The sequence below is a fragment of the Schistosoma haematobium genome, chromosome ZW (assembly GCF_000699445.3).
Source record: "Schistosoma haematobium chromosome ZW, whole genome shotgun sequence".
In the NCBI taxonomy this organism is placed as follows: Eukaryota; Metazoa; Platyhelminthes; class Trematoda; order Strigeidida; family Schistosomatidae; genus Schistosoma; species Schistosoma haematobium.
The window spans coordinates 78,755,820-78,780,473 of record NC_067195.1 but is presented as its reverse complement, the minus strand read 5'-3'; the positions used below and the strand labels follow the sequence as shown (position 1 = coordinate 78,780,473).

At 35.7% G+C, this 24,654-nt stretch overlaps 1 protein-coding gene across 1 annotated transcript in view; it reads right to left on the bottom strand.

The window, feature by feature from the left end:
- FER1L6_1 (Dysferlin, limb girdle muscular dystrophy 2B (Autosomal recessive)) overlaps positions 1 to 24,654 on the bottom strand; it is a 117,815-nt gene that overhangs the window by 36,552 nt on the left and 56,609 nt on the right. Inside the window, exons 20-29 of the mRNA XM_051212384.1 lie at positions 24,137 to 24,393; positions 22,023 to 22,172; positions 18,948 to 19,325; positions 16,456 to 16,614; positions 15,901 to 16,036; positions 12,665 to 13,074; positions 10,963 to 11,085; positions 9,261 to 9,351; positions 2,691 to 2,902; positions 360 to 452 (exon numbers count right to left, since the gene is read on the bottom strand). Of these exons, the coding sequence (XP_051072566.1) occupies positions 360 to 452; positions 2,691 to 2,902; positions 9,261 to 9,351; positions 10,963 to 11,085; positions 12,665 to 13,074; positions 15,901 to 16,036; positions 16,456 to 16,614; positions 18,948 to 19,325; positions 22,023 to 22,172; positions 24,137 to 24,393 (2,009 nt within the window). The remainder of the gene's footprint in view (positions 1 to 359; positions 453 to 2,690; positions 2,903 to 9,260; positions 9,352 to 10,962; positions 11,086 to 12,664; positions 13,075 to 15,900; positions 16,037 to 16,455; positions 16,615 to 18,947; positions 19,326 to 22,022; positions 22,173 to 24,136; positions 24,394 to 24,654) is intronic.

Genomic DNA, 24,654 nt, shown 5'->3' with positions numbered 1-24,654 from the left:
ACAATCTCCATTTTTATACTTCAATAAATTGCACTTCGACTTCAGTACTGTTGTCACTTTACATTTGGCAACGAACGTATTGATTTTTGTCAGCTTAAGCCTTTTATGAGTATTATGATGATATGCAACAGTTTTAATTCATCATACTAATGAGTTCATACGAAAGTAATCTCTTCTCAATTCATGTCACCTATCAATGTATCATTGACTTGAAATCTGTTAATCGTCCAAAGTTAAGTAAGAAACTTATTCCAGTTCTATATCCTGGACTACATGAATTTTTCATTATTTTAAATATAATGAACGTATTTGAGTACATTTTCATCATAATCTTATCGATATTAAAAAAACAAACTTACCAGTATTGTTTCTACCCAACTTTGATCTTCATGAGTTTCAACATCATAGTTTAAATCAATAAATTCTTTTAAAAATAATCCTTTCGAATCGATCTAAGAATAGAAAACAATAAACTAGTTCAAATACATGTACATCCAACTGTGTAAAGTCTTTAAGTACACCAAGCATCAAGATCTGACATAATTTGTAAATTGCATACGAAAATTGAACTACTTATAAGTAACTATTTTTTACTAATTAAAATATCTTATCCTTGAGTGTAGGATTGTTGATGGGCACTATTGAGGAGTTCCATACTTGCTGAAGACAATAGAAGATGGTCACACAATATCGTTAGACGCTAACTCCGTTGCATGTCGTCTCAGTGTTTAAGAGTCCAAGTGTTCGTGTACGAAACCGAAGATCACATATTCGATTCCTACGTGTTGAGTCATGAATCCTTACTGTGAAGGAGTCCCATATAGTTGGACAAAACGGCCATCCAATGCTTCCAGATTTTCAGTGGTGGTCTAACTTTTGTTGGTTCAAGATTTCAGTGAAACTCAGCAAGCCCCTTAGCCCTATACTGACGAATTTCTGATGATCTGAAAATTTGAACTATGGTGTTTACACGAAAAATGTAGAGTGAATTGTGGAAAGTATATCACAGTCATTTACTATATTAATTAGTGGATGAATTTAGGGATATTTTTGGTAGGTAAACAAGTTCTGAATTCCATGAGAATAAGCTTATTTATTGACATATAAAGCTGTTTAATTTAGTTAGCCGAATTACATAGACTAGTGGGCATACTGAAACTTGATCGATACAGTTTTATCTATACTAAGGATAAGACAAAAATGGCATAACACTTGACCAACTATCTACGGAAAAAGATCAAGAATTGACAGAAATGACTCTTGCCAAAAACCAAGTTGACAAAATTATGTGAGGCCTGACCATGGGAATGAATAATAGCCCATTTAAGATTAAGACACACTAAATGTATGTTCTTAAGAAAGTATATGTTCTATCCAACTTTGAGAAGCATGTCAAGAAGTCATTTAAAATAGTTTGCAATTTTATCATATAGACACCATTTTGAAAGAAAAACTTTGTTGGAATTGATTAGAAAAGAATGTACTGAACAGAAATGATAATAATGGGATGAATAGTGCCGAAGCACAACTTTGAAACTGTTGTATAAATTATTATTAGTATACTCTTAGGATATTGTATTTTTATATTCTCCTACTTCTAAGCATCCATTTGACCCATAAATCGTTGTTTTATTCTACGAGTGCATTTTGTGCTTGTCTTGATAGCATCAATGCAACTCCTTGTGTATGTGCAGCATTTTCTTCTTCATGGCCAGGGTATAACAGAAGCTCCTCCGAAGCTAGTCGTTGATGTTCAACTTGCATCCAATGTGTTTCACTGATCTCAAGCACCTTCAGGTTGTATCTCATCATTTCTGCAGCAATTTGAGAGACTCTCACGGTCTCCTACAATGTACGAGCATTCCATGTACCTAAGTAAACGGTTGCTCTGGTTGTCAAAAAAGGCATCAGCCTCGCGGCTTCTTAAGGAACTCGGCCCTCATCATGAGGCATCATAACTCTTCTAAATGAAGACCTTCTGACTTCCAGTGCAGAGTTTAACTGGTTTGAATAATTTTTTCAGGTTAGTGTTTTTTGAGCGAGCTAGTTTTCTACAGGATGGGGTCGCTAACCCCATGTCCAACCCTCCCCCTTTATCCGGGCTTGGAACCGGCAGCAGCCCCAGAGGGGCTCCAGGCGAAGTTTTTATTCTACGAGATTTATCATTAATTATTTTTTTATTACTCCGGTTTGTATTAATTATGAATAAGTTATGCACACACTGTAATTCTCAAATTGCATTCCTGTGTGGTAAGACATTTGAAGCATATTATTGTATGAGACTTGAGTTATGATTTAGTATAATACATTAGAGAACTAATCTACTTTCTACGTTTGTCTTTGGACTAGAGACTGAGTTAAAAGCATCTCGAAGAGTAATATATGTTCACGTCTTTATTATTATTATTATTCATTGGTTTCTATGTCGTTCGGTTAATAACTAACTGGTCCTACTAACACTATAATCAAACTAATCAAATAGTCAGACTAAAATTATCATACATTTATTTTCCTATCCTTGTTGCCTGATTACACCGAGACACAATACAACCAAGTATCTGTTTACATTCCTGACATCATAAGAAATATTATTGATTATTCAACATAGATCGTAAAGTTATATAACATAGAAACAAACAAATAAAAAGGGCATTTAAAACTTTTTTTTTTTAGAAAAAAAAATCCCTTACAAATCTTGCTTTAATTTTAGCTTTTAAATTTTTTTTGTTTTTTTTTCTTTTTTCAATTCTAGCTCTACGTTTTGCAATCTCCAATTGACGTTTTTCTAAAGCGGTTAATTTTTTCTTTTCAGCTTTATGAGTTCTTTGCCAACATTTCTTTTTTAATTTATAATTTAAATGATTTAATTTTGTACCAGTACCAGTTGTCATATCAATTTCCTCTATGAAATGTTTAATAGAAGAGAAAGAGAAAAGAGAATGAAATGAATTAGATTGACAAGAAATACTTCTTTTTATATTTGTTGACATGTATTAGGTTCTATGGTGTGTATGTGTGTGTGTGCTACTTATATCGACATAAGTAGTATATAACGTTGGTCGTGAACAGAATAACTCCGCCTGTAGCTCTTCTAGAGTTACTGCCGGTCCCAAGCCCGGGTAAAGGAGGAGGGTTGGGCATGGGGTTAGCGTCCCCATCCCGTAGAAAACTAACTCGCTAAAAAACGCTTACCAGAAAAAATAATTCAAACCATTTTAACTCTGCCCTGAGAGTTAGAAGGTCTTCATTTAGAAGAATTATGACGCTTCATGGTGAAAGCCGAGTTCCTTCGGAAGCCACGAGGCCGATGCCCCTTCTAACAACCAGAGCAAAAATTTTTATAGGTACATGGAACGTTAGAACAATGTGGGAAACCGGGAAGACCGGCCAAATAGCAACGGAAATGAGGAGATACAACTTGGCAGTACTGGGAATCAGCGAAACCCACTGGACCCAAGCTGGACAGAAAAGGCTAGCTACGGGAGAGATGCTGCTATACTCCGGTCACGAAGAGGAAAATGCTCCACACACTCAAGGAGTTGCTCTAATGCTGTCCAAAGTAGCACGAAATGCACTTGTAGGATGGGAATCCCACGGATCCAGAATCATCAAAGCATCATTCAAAACAAAGAAGGAGGGGATCTTAATGAATATTATCCAATGTTATGCACCCACCAATGATAGCAACGACGACATTAAAGATCAATTCTACGAGCGGCTGCAGTCAATCATAGAGAAATGCTCAAGAAAGGACCTCACCATTCTGATGGGAGATCTAAATGCCAAGGTCGGAATAGACAACACTGGATATGAAGATATTATGGGACGACATGGACTGGGAGAGAGGAACGAAAATGGAGAAAGATTTGCAAATTTGTGTGCATTCAACAAATTAGTCATAGGAGGCACAATATTTCCACACAAACGTATACACAAGGCTACATGGATCTCACCGGACCACACTACAGAGAACCAGATAGACCATATTTGCATCAACAAAAAATTCCGAAGGACACTGGAAGATGTGAGAACCAGGAGAGGAGCTGACGTAGCTTCAGATCACCACCTAGTTGTAGCCAATTTAAAACTGAAGCTAAAAAAGAACTGGACAAGTGGACAAACAGCAATACAAAGGTTCAATACAGCCTTCCTTCGAGATACTGACAAACTCAATGAATTCAAGATAGCTCTCAACAACAGATTCCAAGCCTTTCAAGATCTACTGAAGGAAGAAGGAACTACCATGGAGGACAACTGGAAAGGCATCAAAGAAACATTGACTTCAACGTGTCAAGAGGTTCTGGGCCTAAAGAAACACCATCATAAGGAATGGATCTCTATAGAAACACTGGACAAGATCAAAGAAAGGAAGAACAAGAAGACAGCAATTAACAACAGCCGAACACGAGCAGAGAAAGTCCAAGCACAAGCTGAATACATAGAAGCAAACAAGCAAGTGAAGAGGAGCATTAGAGCCGACAGGAAGAAATAGGTGGAAGAATTAGCAACGACGGCAGAAAAAGCTGCTAGAGAAGGAAATATGAAACAGCTCTACGATACAACGAAGAAACTATCAGGGAAATACAGTAAACCAGAGAGGCCGGTCAAAGACAAAGAAGGCAAGCCAATCACTGAAATTCAACAACAGCGAAACAGATGGGTAGAATACTTCGAGGAACTCCTGAATAGGCCGGCTCCAATGAATCCACCGAACATCGAAGCAGCACACACAGATCTTCCTATAGATGTCAACCCACCAACGACGGAAGAAATTAGAATGGCCGTCAGACAAATCAAGAACGGGAAAGCAGCAGGACCCGACAACATACCAGCTGAAGCACTGAAATCAGACGTCGAAGTAACCACAAGCATGCTTTACCCTCTATTCAAAAAGATTTGGGAGGAGGAACAAGTGCCAATGGACTGGAAAGAAGGACACCTCATCAAGATTCCAAAGAAAGGAGATCTGAGCAAATGTGAAAACTACAGAGGCATTACACTACTGTCAATACCAGGGAAAGTCTTCAACAGAGTGTTGCTGAACCGGATGAAGGATGCAGTAGATGCCCAACTTCGAGATCAACAAGCTGGATTCCGAAAGGATCGGTCGTGCACAGACCAAATTGCAACACTACGGATCATCGTCGAACAATCAGTTGAGTGGAACTCGTCACTATACATCAACTTCATTGATTATGAAAAGGCATTCGACAGTGTAGATAGGAGGACATTATGGAAACTTCTTCGACACTAAGGAGTTCCTGAGAAGATTGTCAATATTATCCGGAACTCATACGACGGACTACAGTGCAAAGTAGTGCATGGAGGACAGCTGACAGATGCATTCCAAGTAAGGACCGGAGTCAGACAAGGCTGTTTACTCTCTCCCTTCCTCTTTCTTCTGGTGGTCGACTGGATTATGAAGACCTCGACATCTGAAGGAAAACACAGAATACAATGGACAGCTCAGAACCAATTAGACGATCTGGACTTCGCAGATGACCTAGCCCTCCTATCACGTACACGTGAACAGATTCAGATAAAGACAACTAGTGTAGCAGCAGTCTCTGCATCAGTAGGCCTCAGTATACACAAAGGGAAAACCAAGGTCCTCAAATTCAAAGCGGAGAACAGCAATCCAATCACCCATGATGGCGAAACTATGGAAGATGTAGAATCCTTCACATATCTGGGAAGCATCGTCGATAGACATGGAGGTTCAGATGCAGACGTAAAGGCGAGGATTGGCAAAGCAAGGGCCGCATTCCTACAATTGAAGAACATATGGAACTCAAAACAACTTTCAACCAATATCAAAGTGAGAATCTTCAATACGAACGTCAAGGCAATTCTACTGTATGGAGCTGAAACTTAGAGAACTACAACAACCACAATCAAGAAAGTACAAGTATTTATAAATAGCTGTCTACGCAAGATACTCAACATCCATTGGCCGGATACCATCAGCAATAGCCTTCTGTGGGAGAGAACAAACCAACTTCCAGCTGAAGAGGAAATTAGGAAAAGACGATGGAAATGGATAGGACATACATTACGCAAATCGTCAAACTGCATCACGAGGCAAGCTCTAACTTGGAATCCTGAAGGGAAGCGGAAAAGAGGAAGGCCAAAGAACACATTACGTCGGATAATAGAAGCAGATATGAAAAGGATGAATTACAACTGGAAGGAGCTGGAAAGGATTGCCCAGGACAGGGTTGGATGGAGAATGCTGGTGAGCGACCTATGCTCCTTCACGAGGAGTAACAGGTGTAAGTAAGTAAGTAAGTAAGTGAACAGAATGTCTGGCAATAGAAAGACAAGAGGATCGACCGGTAAAAAAATGGCAACAGAATGTAATTTGTATGAAAATACAAGAACAATAAAGTTTGAGTCATTTTGAGACAAGTGATGGACATTTTGCAAATTGAGCATTTACTATACGGTTGTCAGGATTTATTAACAGGTTACTATTATATCCCGATAAGAATGTAGTGAAGGAGAACACAGGTGAGGACAATCGGATTATATATAACACAAAATGACAGAGTTACTTGGTAAAATAGAAAAACCATACTATGATACTTAATTTGCAAAATGTTCAATAATTGTCTCGAACTCCATTGTTCTTGCATTTCCATACTAATTGCTTTCTATTCCCGCTCTTCCTTTCTTGATCTTTCCCATCTTCTGCTGCCAGACATTACATTCTTGACTCGCATCATATACTACTTATATCAATATAAGTAGCATGCACCACAAGAATAGTGTATGGTGAATTTTGGGATTCATTTATGGACCAATACTATGTGTATACTTTTATCGTATAATTGTTAAGTAATTAAACTATTCATATTCATGTCCGTCTTATTATGAGCTTTATTTTGACCTATGAACTATTATTATATGTTTTACCGTTCTTGAGTTCTTCTTTGTCTATCAATTACCATTTCCCACATTCACAGCCACATTTGGCTAATTCTTGTAAAAATGTTGTTTCCTATTTTATTGATATGATGTGGTCTGTCTGGTTGGTATATTAACCGAGTATGTTTGAAATAAATGATTCATATCACAGAGTCTGAGTATGGTGTTCTGGACTTAACTGGCTGGGCTAGGCGGAAATCAGGACCAATCAAGACTCTAGACTGCTCTCACGTGTTTTACGCGTCCTTGGTCCAATCGATAAGTCACTGCTCTCTAATTGACAGTATCATCACGTTATACATTAACAGGGCACATAGGCCACAAGTTGGGACAGATACCGAACCCAGGACATATCAGTCTCGCGTGTGAGCGCATAACCTCTAGACCACTGAATCGGCATCCAACGAAGTTAACGTCTAACTTCAACCAATGCACGAAATTGAGCGGCACATACACCATTGTCCTTAGTGAGTTGCCATCTCACAACGGAGCTGGTTGAAGTCCAATGGTCACGGCTTCTCACTAGAACTTCAGGAAATACCTCTTGGAGACCGTCACTAGTAAGCATATGATGATTATTATCACAAGGGATTTTTTTTATCGATTAGTTATGATCTTTACAGCTATATGCTTTCATTATTATAGTTAGATGGATGAAAACTTACTTGATTTGAAGGTGGATTACATCATTAGCTCACATCACTGAAAACTATAGAACAATGAAGTATCCGTTTGTTTACGAATATTTTGTGATTCTTATAGTTACTTTTAACTGCTGGAAAATATTATTGAATGTGTTTTTTTCAATCAAGGGTTGTTTTACCGTATGGTGTTATTATCCATTGAACAAATGCTGTGGTTTATAGCTTAATACATAAACACACACTACATTTTCAGATAATGTACATGAGAAGCTTGAGACAATTATCTTATTTTAAACATAGCTGACTTTAACTGAAAGTTAATTGAGAACTATAGGGTACTACTAAAGTGTCTGTAATTAATGTGAACCAGTTGTTCTGTTCTGTATGATATTCAGTGAATTGTTTTACTGTCCATTAAGAGATTAATGGCTATTACTGATTCGATAAGTTACTGAACTTAAAGTTTTTTGAACCAGTTCGGTAGTGAACAATAAAGAAATATCTCAAAAGCCTAGCATAAACTATTCAACTGAAGAGAATCATTTTCAAAAAGTTTATAAGTCTTGCTAATTGAACGCTATGTTCGGTTCCTAAGCTATTCTCGTAACCCCTAAGCTAGAATTACACAGCGACCTGAACACGAGAGAAAAGGCGCAATTAAACGAGAAGCACTGTACTCCAAAGGTTCGTTCTAGTTCAGAAAATATAGGGTTTTCATAATATTTTAGATATCCTTGGGTTTCCCCAAGATTCTGGAATGCTACTAAACGTAGTATCAGTATAGTAATCAACCGATCAGAAACTCTACATGTGACTTTTCACTTTCTTGATGTTTCTGACTAAACTCCAAGTGAACTCTGATTGAATAAAATACTTCTTAGTGTTTCCTGAACCTTTTTTTGTCTTCTGCAAGAAGTTTCCCGGATCATCTTAACAAACGTTTACCGATCAAAAAATACCCTGATGCTATGCTAAGAATAATTTTTTTCTGGTTAGCGCTTTTTTAGCGACATTTGAATTGAAAATTCTGACCAACCAACACCAAGGTCAGGATTTTCAATACAAATGTCAAGACAGTTCGACTGTATGGAGCAGAAACCTGGAGAACTACGAAAGCCATCATCCAGAAGATACAAGTGTTTATTAACAGTTGCCTACGCAAAATACTTCGGATCCGTTTGCTGGACACTATTAGCAACAACCAACTGCGGGACAGGCAAAACCAGAATCTAACGGAGGAAGAAATTAGGAAGAAGCGCTGGAAGTGGATAGGACATACACTGAGGAAAGTACCCAACTGCGTCACAATGCAAGCCCTTACATGGAATCCTCAAGGCCAAAGGAAAAGAGGAAGATCAAAGAACACATTTCGCCGGGAAATGGAGGTGGACATGAGAAAAATGAACAAGAATTGGATGGAATTAGAAAAGAAGGCCCAGGACAGAGTGGGTTGGAGAATGCTGGTCGGCTGCCTATGCTCCATTGGGAGTAACAGGCGTAAGTAAGTAAGTAAGTATGCTAAGAGTTTTCTTATTGAGATATGTATAATTGATTTGATTCTTTTAATTTCCGATAGAATATTTTCACTTTAATACAAATCATAATAATAATAAAGTAAAACCTTTATCTTTCACTCAGATAGGCAAATAGAAAAAACTATTCTACAATAATCATAAATTGGTAGCAAACCTTCTGAGTCTTTCTCTGATTTTACATCAACTTTCTCTAGTTTCTCTTCAATATCACTATCTTCTGATTCAGTTAATGGATTAACTTCACCCTAGAATAAATCAATAAAGAATTCTAATTACATTGAATAAGTCATGTATTTATGTTTTATATAAATCAAAGTGATAGAAATTGTTAACATGGAATTAAGATATCATTGGATATAGAAAGGTTATTTTCTATGAATTAATAAATATCTCCCGAGTGGGATCGTGGATGCGCACTGCTGAAGAGTCACACATTAGGACGAAACGGCCGTCTAGTGCTTCTAGGTCTTCAATGGTGGTCTAACATCAATCGGTTCATGATCTCAATCAAAACTTAACAATCTCCACAGCCCCTAAACTGATGATTACTATTAGTTATACGACATGACATAAGCAAAGATAGATGATGGCTAGCAGTGGAATCCAGGATGTACGTTTTGTCCTATTTAGGACTCGTCAACTGGATGTACCTGTATTCCAGAGTTGATGTTCACATCTAACTAACGAGTCCCAAATAGGACGCGTTTTGGATTCTACTACTATCCACCAACCACCTTTGTTTATAAAGCTTGTGACACTCCGCACAGGATGCACATATACCAACAAGAGACTGATCAATTGTAGTCCTACACAACAATGGGAACATACAAGCAAACAATATTAAGTTTCTGAAACTAATTACCATTGAACCCTAAGGGTAATTTTTAATTATGAAATATTACGACTCTTCTAAAGCGAACAGGAATTAATACAAATCTAATAGTTCGGGAACCGATAACTATGATGCTTCAGTAATTATATCCTTAATGAGACACAGGAAGAAGATAGGGGTAAAGAACAGTCTCGATATTCAAGTTATAATTGACGTAGGATAGCATTGTATATATAGTAGCAAAATATGACTTTGGGGCACAAGTAAATTATCAAGATAGAAGTGATAACAACTAATCAAATTTAAAAAAAACAGTAAGGTAATAAGAAAACATAAATTAGAAAAAAATGTTATTACGTTAATGGTTATAAGAAATAAGATTAAAGTTCTTTAGCAAAACCGGGTAACTTGTGACCTTAGCAACAATAAATATAGATCAATAATAGCAAAAGCCAAATGAGCCTCATTTCTATGAATATTAACATTATCATTATTATTATTATATATTACAATTAATCAAAAAAATGTGACATCTTTGTTTTAACTACATTTATCAACCGAAACGAATGTCATGGAACTTAGCTTTGATTGTTCCTGCTAATCGGACAATGTAAGCATATAAGAACAATGTTAATCATTCCTTACATAGTTTGTAATAATACATGGAGCTAATTATATTGTATATACTACTAGGCAAGTTTATCTTCGAATTTATGGTTGAGCAGTGGTTAGAGAAGAGCTATAAGTAGTTACCATACCGCTTTTAAATTTATCCACCAAGTTTTATTAAAATTATTTCATTCTTTAACACTAGGCATTGTAGTATATTGATAATTATGTCACAGGAAATAGTCTGTTAAAATTCTAGTAAGTATTTTCTATTCATTACATCAAGATGGGTATATTCAATGCTTGTCCTTAAATTCATTTCTGTTAGCTTTCTGTTTGTTGGATCAACATTAAAAAAATATTTAGATATTTGATTCTTCTCGGGAAAAGTAGATGAAACTGAGATGAAACTCACCTTATATCGAGAATCATCGAAATTTGTTTCACCACTTCGTATAGTAACATAGAATCGGGTCCACCAGTCAGCTGCAGCTAATTGTTCAGGTGTCGGTCCAGAGTGTGTTGTAACAAGATGAGCCTAGAATATGAATCGATTAAAATCAATAAGTGAAAGACGTTGATACTAAATATTAGTAAGCAATATAAAAATGAATATAACCCTATTTGATATATACACAATCATATAGTAATAATGACTTTTTGTATATCAATTCTAGGTTGACTATCCCTAAGCTCATTGGGGGGAAACATGGATTACAATGGCTTCAGTAATATGCAAAACACGAACTGGTAAACCATGTGGTAAATTTGGTGAAATATGGTGGATAACTTTAAAAGCTTTATTCAATTCAACTTGATGACTTGTATCCACCAAGTGAGCGAGAATAGAACTCTTAATTATTCTTACCTGTCCTTTGATCAACCAAGACGGATGGTGTTCTGTTATGCAATAATGGACTTGCAGAATTGTACTCCCTATATAACTAGCTCCACAGGAGCAGCTGAATTGGTAAATACACATGGATGTGACGAATTCAGGCAATCTGTCTTTATTAACCGTTTTTATTACGGGACGATTGCAGAAGATAGATGAATATTACTCATAAGAATATAATTTCTGTTACAATATCATGTAAACAATTGATTAAAATAAGCTATTAAAAATATATACAAGTTGAAAATCTTAATTAGATCTTGGAAGCATGAATTTCATTGAACAATAAAGACGGTTGGCCGCCTGCTTGAATATCTGGGTAACCCGTTCCTGTTATCTAGATGTTTCAACATGTTATTTACTTTTTTTTGTTTCAATACATCATTATGTCTATTAATCGTATAACCCATTCAGGTGCGTTTATGAAAATCTTACGACCTTTTGCTGTACAAGTTACAGAAAAGTACAATCAGAGACATCGTAGTGACTGGCAACATGCATTGAAAAGGATGAACATTATTCAGATGTCAATTCCTGAACTGCTAACATGTAACTGGTGATCACTCAATATTTATCGTCAGGATAAATAGAAAAAACAAAGAAAGGAAATTTGTTGAAATACTTTGTGCTAAGAATTCTGTATTGTACCAAACAATATAATATTGAATAAACCTATTAATAATAATCAAGTATATAATATACTATTATTGTTATACTATTATACTGCGTCACAAGGCAAGCCCTCACATGGAATCCTCAAAGCCAAAAGAAAACAATAAGGCCATAGAACACATTACACCGAGAAAAGAAGACAGACATGAGAAAAATAAACAAAAATTGGATAGAACTAAAAAGAAAAGAGTAGGACAGAGTGGGTTGAAGAATGCTGGTCGGCCGCCTATGCTCCATTGTGAGTAACAGGCGTAAGTAAGTAAGTAAGTAAGTAAGTAAGTAAGTAAGTAAGTAAGTAAGTAAGTAAGTAAGTAAGTAAGTAAGTAAGTAAGTAAGTAAGTAAGTAAGTAAGTAAGTAAGTAAGTAAGTAAGTAAGTAAGTAAGTAAGTAAGTAAGTAAGTAAGTAAGTGAGTAAGTAAGTAAGTAAGTAAGTAAGTAAGTAAGTAAGTAAGGAAGGAAGGAAGGAAGGAAGGAAGGAAGGATGGAAGGAAGGAAGGAAGGGACAGAGGAATTAATACCATTATTATTGCATTGAATTAAAATTTTATACCTTTCCAGGTAATGCATCTGTTGGCTTTTTATCAATATTAATTTGACCAAAATTATCACCATCCATAGATACTAAATCTAAATCACCAGCATTATCTGGAAGTTTATAATGTAAATTATATTTTTGAAAATTTGGATTCATATCAGCTAATAATTCTACTGATGATAAACCAGTTTCCATTGATTTTTTACTTTCTAAATCATTATCATTTAATTTCATTGGAGTTGGTCCCATTGTTGTTGTTGTTGTTGTTGTTGTTGCTGCTGCTGCCATGGAAGGGTTTGTTAACATTTCTAGACTTGGTCCATTTTCATTAAAATAATCAGTTTTATCAAAATTAAAATTTAATTTCCTTGGACTATCTGATTCACTATCCATATATATTGTACTTGCACTATCGGATGATTGATCTATAAAAGATGTTTAATGAAAAGAAAATAACCATGAGTTGTTTTATTATAATTCTATTGTTAAACATTAAAACAAGTATCATTTAAATGGAATGAGGTTTTTGTTTAAGTCTATAGTATTATATGCTTGAGAAGCTGTGACCAATGGAACTTGATCTGTGTCGGGTAGAAACAGGTATCTACCTCAGTACAATGGTTAAGGTTAGACATTAACACCGACGGATGCCCACTTAGTGATCTAGAGGTTAAGTGTTCGCATGCGGGACTGAAGGACATGGGTTCGAATCGAGCGAGCAGGATGGTGGGTGCGCACTGCTGAGGAGTCCCACAATAGGAAGAAACGGCCATCCAGTGCTTCCAGGTTTTTAGTGTTGGTCTAATATCAATCAGATCATGATCTTAATCAAAAACATAATAATCTCCATAACCCTATACTGATATTTTATTATAATTTACGACCCTAACCACAAATCTGCCAAAGAACACACTGCGTTGGGAATCGGAGGCAGATATGAAAAGGATAAACAGCAACTGGATACAACTGGAAAGGATTGCTCAAGACAGAGCTGGATGGAGAGTGGCTCTAAATCTGACTCCAATTCGATTGTATGTTGATTGCTACCGAAATGTCTGTTACTGAAATATACATGTCGCCAAACCTCGTATATAATCATCAGGTTAAATGGCATTAGTGAATAATGGAACTAAATAAGTCAAATACGAGAATGGATTTCTCAATGCGTATATTTTGTACAGTCGTTGATCTAGACAAACGATCGAAGAAACAAAGCGAAATGAGGTGCAATGAAGAAGGCAAGTAAGCCAACTCAATTTAACCAAGCGTAAATCGACATTTATAGTCAGATAAAAGAAGTTACATATATTTGATGAAAAGGATAAGAAGCACACACACACATCTAAAAAACAGTCAAGGTTGGTAAGTAAATGATTAACAATGTCAAAACGTGAGTCAAGAAGAATGACTAAATTGGCTTGTCTGGAAGCTAGAATTAGCTATGTGCGTTTAACGTAGCAATCGATACATGTGTAGTAACCTACTTTTATCAAAAGAACGCGATGGGTTTAATGGAAACAATCATTATTACAACCAATTGTACCAGTGATTGTTTTACTGTGCTCGTTTGTTTAACTGTGCTAAAGACAGCCATATTACTGCTCCATTATCCTTCCATTGATTGTGACCTTGCACGGGTTCGGTTACGCTCGGTAACCACGCTTGTACTCCTTTGGCACGATCTCGGTATCCTTTCGATACCACGAGACCGCCAACAAATACATCTCGACTACAGCCATCAACCTCCTTCTGATATTTGGCTTACGGGGGATTTTATCGGTTAACTGGCACGTAGTCTTCTTGTAGTGGTGTTTATAGTCAATCGCGACTCGACTCCACGCTACACATGTTTGCCATTTCTTATGATAACTTACCAAAATCAATACAAATGGCTTATTTATAAAATACAAGTTTACAATCCAACGTAAGATGATTTTATCCACACGAGATGCAACTTTTTCATTTACGACTATAATATACACTTACACAGAGCTTAGATCTAGGTTTGTCTAATGAATATATTATCGCACTTTTTAGGATTTACTACCTGTTCCTAACTAATGGGCATTTGGTTTCCAAGATGAAGCATAGATGAAATACTTATCATAAGTTCTATTTACAGTAAATTCCACTGTCTATGAAATATTGAATTCGCAAAATCTAACCAGTCTAACAGATTACATTCATTTGTAACTTTGATATCTCTTTTTAAAAGTACAACATAGAAACGAATCGGATACTATGTGTGACAAACTTAACTTTCAATAGATATATTTTTCATGCAATTTAAATAAACAGAAGGGGTTTTGTGGAGATTTTTGGAAATTTCAGTGGTTGAAATCATGAGTCAATTGAAGCTAGACCACCATGGAAAACCTGGAAGCACTGGATGGCCGTTTCTTCCTAGTACGGGACTCCTCAGCAGTGAGCACAAACGACCTCGCCCCTGCGAGGTCGAACCCAGGACCTACTGGTTTCGCGCGCGAGCACTTAACCACTAGACCACTGAGCCGGCATCTGACGGTGTTAATCAGGTCGGTTGTGACATATCAACTCATTGAAGACAATAGTGTACGGTGGTGCAACTTCGTGGATTGGTTGAAGTTAGACATTAACACCGTTGAATGCCGGCTCAGTGGTCCAGTGGTTAAGTGCTCGCGCGCGAAACCAGTAGGTCCTGGGTTCGAACCTCGCGATGCGGGATCATGGATACGCACTGTTGAGTAGTCCCATACTAGGAAGAAACGGCCATCCAGTGCTTCCAGGTTCTCCATGGTGGTCTAGCCTCAATTGACTCATGATTTCAACCAGTGCAATTTAAATAAAGCCAAAACAAATATTGAAGCAGAATAATATGAATTCATTGTATATAGTGGTTCCTCGTCAGCTGCTTACAACCATTGATATGTATTAGAATTTAATATTGAGGTAAGAAATCGTATGAAGCAATTGACATAATTGAATGTAAAGAATTGGAATGACCAAGGTTATCAATAATAACTATATATATATATATATATATATATATACATATATATATATGTGCAAGAACAGGTCAGAGGTTATTTGGTGTTAGAATCAAGGAAACGATTAAGGATGGGTGGTGTAATAGTCGAGTAAAGTTCAAAGATAGATAAGATAAATTGTGTGATAATTTTAGAGGTAATGAAGGAATCATGGAATTAATAACGAATACAAGTAACAATGCACAATTACTAACATAAATTACAAGTTTATATACTATAACTTACTGTCATTATCAAACACTAAATAATCACGTGCATTAGAAATTGTATGACTTCCAATTGTGATCTTTGTACCAAGTATACGATTATCAAAACATGTAAAAACTAAAGGTGGCCAATAACGTTCATCTACGGGTAAATACTAAGAGAAGAGATTGATAAAAAGAAAAGTCAATAAAACTCAAGTAAAACAATATGTAACAAATATTTTGGTGAGACTATAATTTATGAACGATCTTTGAGCGACGCCAGACTAACCTTGAGAGTATTCACTTAATAACTAGGACCAAATAAAGATTAGAAATCTGTATGAGGAATTACAATTATGATTTACAGTTAATGGTTAAGGTTAAGAACTAGATTTTTGGGTGTTTCATCATGAACTGACATCAGCTATAATGCCTTGACTCTATTAAGCCAAATGGGTGAATGAATTTCGCGCCAAAATCGGAGACCTTTTATCTTGTATCTGATTGGTTCGTCCATAAATTATAGTCTCGCTATAAATTTTTCAAAAAAATACATAAATTTTTGAATGAAATCTGTATATTTTAAACTTACAATATCCATTGCTTTCAATGGGGTCTCAAAAAGTGGCATTTTAGATAAATCATTGATAATTTCAGATTCTAATTTATGTCCACCAATTTCAACGACTACACGTGGTCTTTTCACTGGTAATAAATGTTGACGCACCATACCCCATACACTCCAAAACATCTAAATGAAAACAAAATAAGATATACATTATTCGGATAAGATTAATCAACTAATCATAAATAAGTAAATTAAATCATATCATTATCGTGACATGAGATTAATAAGCGAACCTGACATCTTGCTCTACTCACTGCATTCTCAAAGGGGGGGGGTGTTGTTTATGTAATTAAGAGGACAAAAAGCGAATGTCTGGAACGTTAACCGGGTTGGTGGACATGGAGAGTACACCTGGGGGAGTTGTAAAGCCCCGATTCCAAACCTATGGTGTACATGAACTCCAGTATCCTGAAGGAACGAATGGCGTGTAAACCAATCGTCGGTCACCGGCTACCATGGGACTACATCTCTTTACGTTGCTCCACTGCTCTGTGGATCAGACCTGTAGGTCGAAGGCTCCGGTTGTGGCCCCCTAAGAAAACCACCTGCTTCAGTTTAGGCACCCGAACATTATCACAGCTCACACACAAATCAAATGACTTAAGGAGCACATGTGTATTCGGTTCCACTTTGTACCAATATTTATGTGTTCAAATAAATGAATGAAAATAAAATCTTGCCCAACATAATTTCAAGTAGAATAGTTTCGTATGAAGATATCAGTAGGTAATTGAATTCCTTTTCTCTATTTTTTTTAAATGTTCGCACACTTATTGACAATGGAATAGATCAAAATTTCAAAATAGACATGTGTTTAAATCACTATTTTAACTTAACCAACTTATAAAGCATATCCAAATAATAGTTTTGCTGAGATATTTTATGAAACTGTATCTAGTTCATTCTCTCAATACGGAGCTGGAACGTGGAGAACTACCATAACCATCATCAAAAAGTATTTATAGATAGTTGTCTACGAAAGATACTCAAAATACCATCAGTAAAAGCCTTCTGTAGGAGAAGATAAACCAGCTTTCAAGTGAAGAGGGAATTAGGAAAAGACATCAGAAGTGGATAGAACATACATTACGGAAATCATCAGACTTCATCACGAGACAAGTGCTAACTTGGGATCCTGAAAGGAAACGGAAAAGAGGATGGCCTAAGAACACACTATGTCAGGAATTGGAAGCAGACATGAAAAGAACGAATAGCAACTTGAAAAGATTGCCCAGGACAGAGTTGGATGAAGAGTACTGGTGGTCAATCTATACTCCTCGACGAGGGATAACAAGCGTAAATTGGTATGTAAGTCGTTTTACAATCAAATATGTTACCATTGTATTATCCAAACAAACACTGTCACTGTGATAGATGATAATATACGATTTTATATCTTATGGATCACATTTAAATACATCTTTCTGATAAGTCCTGATCAACACTAAATCTAAATCTGTAGGACCCTGCCGATCAACATGATGAATTAAAAATTCTCCTCTTTTTTTACGAGAAAAGTCAAAAAAAGAAAAAGACGTTTGATAATTTCATGTTTTTACTTCTCTCTATCATAAATGAGAGCTCAAAACTTTTGATAGCAAAAGCTTTTGAAAAGCATAACAAATTTCATTACTTATTCTTGATGAAGTTTTGTTCTCTGAGCTGGATGGTTTGGTTGTGGAACTTTCGTTATTCTTCTGAACGAAATCATCAACACAAACTTTAGATAGAAATGAAGTGTTCGAATTTCTTTACATGTGATTCACAGCTTGTTTTGTAGATCTTGATGTTTAGCTCAGAGAACAAAATTCCATCAAAATGATCTACCTGAACTAGCAGTAGAATCTAGTACATAGACTTGATTCTATTTCAAATCATCAACTGGATGTAATTACATACTGATGATCACGTTTACAGATGAACTTAAACTCTGCAACTTTCACTGCAAATGTCAACACATTATCCAATTAACACTTATCTTGGATACTGAGGCTGTATCTAAGCAATCTATAGAGAATCCACATATATCAATAAAAATTGATTATGATTCAGTCCTGATTATTTACAGTGGGATAATTTAAATCTTTACTAACAATCATGTAAATAAGCAATGATGGATAATGGCTAGCAGCGGAATCCAGGACGCGCGTTTCGTCCTATTTGGGACTCGTCAGCTCGATGTACCTGCATCGCAGAGTTGATGTTCACTCTGGGACTCGAATCCAGTACCATTCGCTTCAAACGCCATCGCGTTATCCATCTAGCTACTGAGTCCATCATTGCTTACAAAAAGTTTGTGAATTAAGGCAATATCGAGGAATACGCACAGTATGCACATATGCCGATAACAGATTGATCAACTGGAGTCTTAAACCTCAATGGGAAGATACAAGTCAAATAATACCAAGTGAATCATGTAAATAGATATAAAATAATTAAAGAAAGTATAAACATACAACTTCCATTCTAAATCGTTGTAAAGGTGGTCTAATATTATCTGGTATTCGATAATCCCCTTTTCGTCTAACTAAAACAAGTTTTGGTGGTGCCATACCAATTTTGATTTGTTTTCTTCTTGTATTATTTATTTGAATATCATTAGAATTATCTAATAATAAGACAGAATCAGCATCAAATATTAAATCATCAAATTCATCAACTGTATCCAATTCATTATCATTATCATCATCATCTGAATCTTTATTCAAATCATCTTCATCATCTAAGTACATTCCTGGAATACTTTTTAATATAACACGATCATCAAATTCTTTTGTGTATGCAGCTAATTCTTCAAACGTAGGTAAATTTTCATATGGCACTTGAGGATCATCCTTGAATATATACATTTATGTACCAAAAAAAGAATGAAAGTTATAAAAATGATAATGAAAGAGAAATTAACAAGAAGTATAGGTTTGGTATTTCAAATACTATTATTCAATCTGTTCCGGGATACAGATTAAATGATTGAGTGACACGTAAAATTTTGAAATCAAAACATGGAACTTATTTACAATACGGTACTACTATTAATGACAACCTAACTGTTACAAGTATAGGGGTTGTGGAGATTATAAATTTTTTGATTGAGATCATGAACCGATTGATGTTAAACCACCTTTAGAAACCTGAAAGCACTGGACAACCGTTTCGTCTCGTTGCAGGACTCCTCAGCAGTGCGCATCCATGATCCCGCCCCCCGCGGGATTCGAACGCAGGGCCTTCAGTCTTGCGCTCGAACGCTTAATCTACTGGAGTATCGAGCCGGCATCCAATGGTGATAGTGTCTAACATCAACCAATCCACGAAATTGCGCGACCAACTTCCATTGTACTGAGGTAGATACCTGTCTCTACCCGACATGGATTAGCTCCACTGATCACGGCTTCTCACTAGAACTCCGAGAATTCCCTCAAATCCCGCGAGCGGGATCGTGGATGCGCACTGCTGAAGAGTCCCACAATAGAACGAAACGGCTGTCCAGTGCTTCCAGGTTTGCAACGGTGGTCTAACATCAATCGGTTCATGATCTCAATCAAGAACTAACTATTACAGTTTGTAAACCTTGATTCTTTAGATATCTTATACGCTAAGATGCATCAAGATTATGTTTGAAGAACTCGTACTTTCTGGAATAATTATGTATGAATGATGTACAAAAGCATACCATAAACTAAGAATAGCCAGTAGTTATGTTAATTTAACAACGGGGTATCCAAGAAATTGGAACGAGAAATGTGCATATAGGATAGAGACTGTTACAAGTCAACAAGGGTTAAATGAATAGAACAGATATAAATATGACTTTTTGGAACCTTATTAGAGTACAGTTGCAATAATAACTAGGAAAAAAAGTCATGAATCTTTTCAAAGACCTAATAGAGAGATGAACTGAAGCCTGGAAAATGATCGGGATTGACACTAGTTACTGAATATTAGTAAGTAATAGAATTAGTAAACCAGAAAGAACTAAAATAGGAACAAAGTGGTGAGGAGTAATTTGGAATTAATAGTTATCCTATTACAAAATGTTTTCACCATGAACTCGCCACATCTAAATGAAACATTGAAAACCGAGGGATATGAGACAAACTTTTTGTAAAGAGTTGAATAACTTAGAAATATTCAACCATAATCATACACTGGGAGTCTAATACAAGACCTTCTTGGTTTCATGTTGAGCACAATGCTATTAGGTTCGTGACTTAAAATCAAGATGCCATGGATAATCCAATATCAGCCGGCTTTCAATACAGCGTTCAATTCCCATTCAATCTAAATGATGGGTTACTGTTGTAGATTTCAAATTAATTGAGTGAGTTGATTATAACTTTCTAGATTAGATTCTATGTGGTAGTATTAGTATGTCATGACGACGCATGATCCATGATCTTTGGAGGCATTAATCCAGATCGATAAGAACGAACCAACCAATAACACTTGAGATAAACCCCTATCAATCAGATTCAGTTTAATCTCGAACCGGCCATTCCTTTTTTTAACTATGCGTTAAGAAATCACTTTTTTTATGGATGAGCTGGTTTAATCGCGACGTTTTCATTGCCATTTTCGAATAATGTTTTCAGTGGCTAATTCATGTAGAACTGATCTTTCTAGTTGTTCCGCAAGTGTTGTATCAATTTACTTGAATGATCTCGCTTGTAATTTCTACTCTGGACTCACTTTGTATCCACACCTAATGTTGTGTCAAATAAACTATTGTTTGATTTATAATCTGGTTCTATACCTTTAGGCACATATGCTATATCTAACACAACGTGACTTCAATCTATTAATAGTGTATAGTAAAAGTATGCAATTTAGTGATTGTATAATCCTATATCTCAGGTCGTATTATTGTTTTATGATATAACATCATGAAAAACGGAAAATGTTTAGTTTTGCCGTTATTTTAGGAACTCGTATAATTTACTTAAAAAGTAATCTGTTACATCAAATTGTGTAGATAAAACAATGTAGACTTCTTGACTTTCTGACAGTTAGGTAACATCAGGTTTCATTGGACAGTGTGACGACGGATCACGGGTGAACGCGAAGAAGCTTTAGGAGGCTCAGAAGGAGCCGAAGATATTCCATCTAATCACCTTTTGGAAAATTATTCTAGAATTCCTACGTGTAGCTTCCCGATTGGACAATGCTGATAACTCCCTGTGTGCGGATTAGAGGACTGTAATTATGATTTCGTTCTTACTAAAAACTATAAACACCTGACAATTTTGTACTATAATTGACACTGTCTGGGAATGATATTCCTTTCATTAGTCTTCTGTCTTCTAATTGTGACTTGGAAGGGTTCTGGCGTTCTAGTGCTCACGTTATACGCGGTATATCAAGAATAACCTTCTAGATATAACAGACAGTCATTAAGAAAAGTAAATTTTTGTTTATTGTTCAAAATGAAAAAAAGCATTAAGCACTGAAGTTGGCGCCGTGACCTTGAAATCTCTTAAATGCTTCTGATTGACTAGTCCATAAATTAAAGTCTCGCCAAAAAATCAATAAAATACCTGAATTAGATCAAAAGCAGCAAGTAATTCTCCACCAGGAGTTTGTCCTCGAAATATTGGCCACCATTGTAAACGTGGTGGTTTATACTTTTCACCATCCAAAGTAACATTTACTTCACAAAAACAACGTCCCATAAATTCTAAATCATTCTTATAAAATGAATGAAAAATAAAAAGATTTGAAAAATAACATGCTACTTATAATTTTTTGAGTGAGTAGTTCATATCATCGATGATATTAAAACGAGACTTGAGGTATAATTAACTAAGAGCAAGTATTCAAGTAGTTTACTGTGTATTCGTTAACTTGAGGATAATCAAGAAACTTATGTATTTAAGGATTTTTTATTCGTAATCGATCCGGAGAATATTTGTGTTTTGTATGACATTACTTACACTAGAAACAATCAATCCACTAACCATTATACTAGATTCAACTTATGATCACTTGTTTCCGTAAATTCTCCCTTCCTCAAACAATGTCCGATTAGAACCCTAAAAGCCATATTATTAGGTCTTAAAACGTTTAATTTTCGAGTCATGGTCTACATAATTAATAAAGTTGTTGTGGACGTTAGATCCCAAGAACTCACTTGGGAAAGGAACTAATTTTGTAATTTTACTTATAAAATTTGAATTTCTTTGTTTTCGCGCCAAAGGCGCTCTTGTCACCTTCATGTCGTATTTCCCACTGGGAAATATTTTAAATGCTATTGGTCCGTTGCTTATTTTAGTATGCTATTTGATAACTCTTCTCAAGGACGGTTTTGTACTGTATATATACGTTTTGAATTGTTTTTGTTGTTGTCGCTCGTTTCTGGCTGTTTTCAGAATATACTTCCCCATTCCAAGCTTGGACTTCTCCCTCTAGTTAGCGGGGGTGGGACGCATCAAATAGCTAGCTTACTGGTCTTTGGTCACCGAGTCTTGTTCTCGTTCGCAGATTAAGTGAACTCGTGATAGCTTCAACCCTAGAAAAAGTAGAATCCGAGGACTCGGTGCATGACCTGTTTGTTTTCTAAGTGATTATATAACTTGGACGCTTTTGATGAAACTAATTCATATATATAAAGGTTATTGAGTATAATTTATGAACCTTAACAATTCAGAGTTGAAAGATAACTTACAATTAGGACTAATATAATAATATCATGAAAAACAACTCAATTGTATTGGTTGTTCGAATTTTCCCATTGATGTTCAGGACTGTAAATGTGCATCCTGAGTGAATCACCTCAATATTGGTACCAAATTACAAGCATTATAAGCAGAGATGGATGATGGCTAGCGGAAGAATGAATATTTTGTTGTACTTGGAACTCGTTAGTTGGATGTACCTACATCCCTGCGTTTATGTTCAGTCTGTGACTGGACCTAGTACCGTTCACTTCAAAAGCTATCACGTTATCGTAGACGGAACGTCAACTCTAGGATTCAGGCACATCCAGTTAGTGAGTCCTAAATAGGACGAAACTTGCGTCCTCGATTCCACTGCTAGCTACCACCCATCTCTGCTCATAAAACAGTTGTCTAGTAAACAATTCATAAAAATATAAAAACCAGTCAATAAATAGATACACACATTTATTGTTGTTTATATTACCATGTCTCATCCTAACAATCTCCCCGATACAACACACTTATGCTTTTGTGGACACTTTTGTTTTCATTCTAGTTCTTTTCTAAGCCTGTTAGCGATTGCTGTTATTAAGATGCATCATTCTACGTATTATGTCACTCCAGTTAGCTTACCAAGTATTTTTTATAGGGAAAATAGTAAAGAATAGAATATTCACAATAGAAGTTCTATGTTTTCTTCAAAAGACCGACTTTATTATGACTGTGATCAACAATTTTCACGTAAACAACCGAAACATAATTCTACTAATGTTACAATCTAATAGCTGGCAAAGAAATTGAAGAAGCTCGTTTTGTCCCACTTAAGATTTATCAGCAGGATCAACATTCATCCTACTATCAAGCTCTATATTAAGATTCGAATATACTGTTCATCATTTCAAAATATACTTGTATCTTATACATTGAATTACATAATCATGTTAGTAGTTAAAGAAAACTTCAAAACGAAATTGTTTTAAGCCATTTAAACTTACTCCTGGATCAATATCAAATATTTCTACAATAACCTCTTGAAGATTTTGTTTTACTGATTGAGCATTTTGATAAAATGTTACTTGTTTATATAAGACAACATCCCACATTGGACTCATAGTTTGATATAATGCTTGGGTTTGAAGAACATGTGGTCCAATAAGAACTCTTGCCATTGGATCTGACATACCAGATGAATCAGAGGCTATTAGATCGCGTGCAATGAATATATAACATCTGAACTGAAAACGACTACTTTCTGTAGGGAAAAAGATAATAATCAAATAAAAGAAATTCAATAAGTGATCAACTGGAATGATGTATCTAGTTACTTTTTAAGTGATACCTGGTTACATAATTTATTATAATGATGATGAGTCAAATCACTGAAATAAAAATATCCGGTAAACCATCTTGTGGCTAAAACAAACAATAAAAACAAATCAGTAATCAATATAAAACAGATTGAAATCAATTTGACTCATAAACATTGGAATGATCTGATCACTGATAAAGGTGC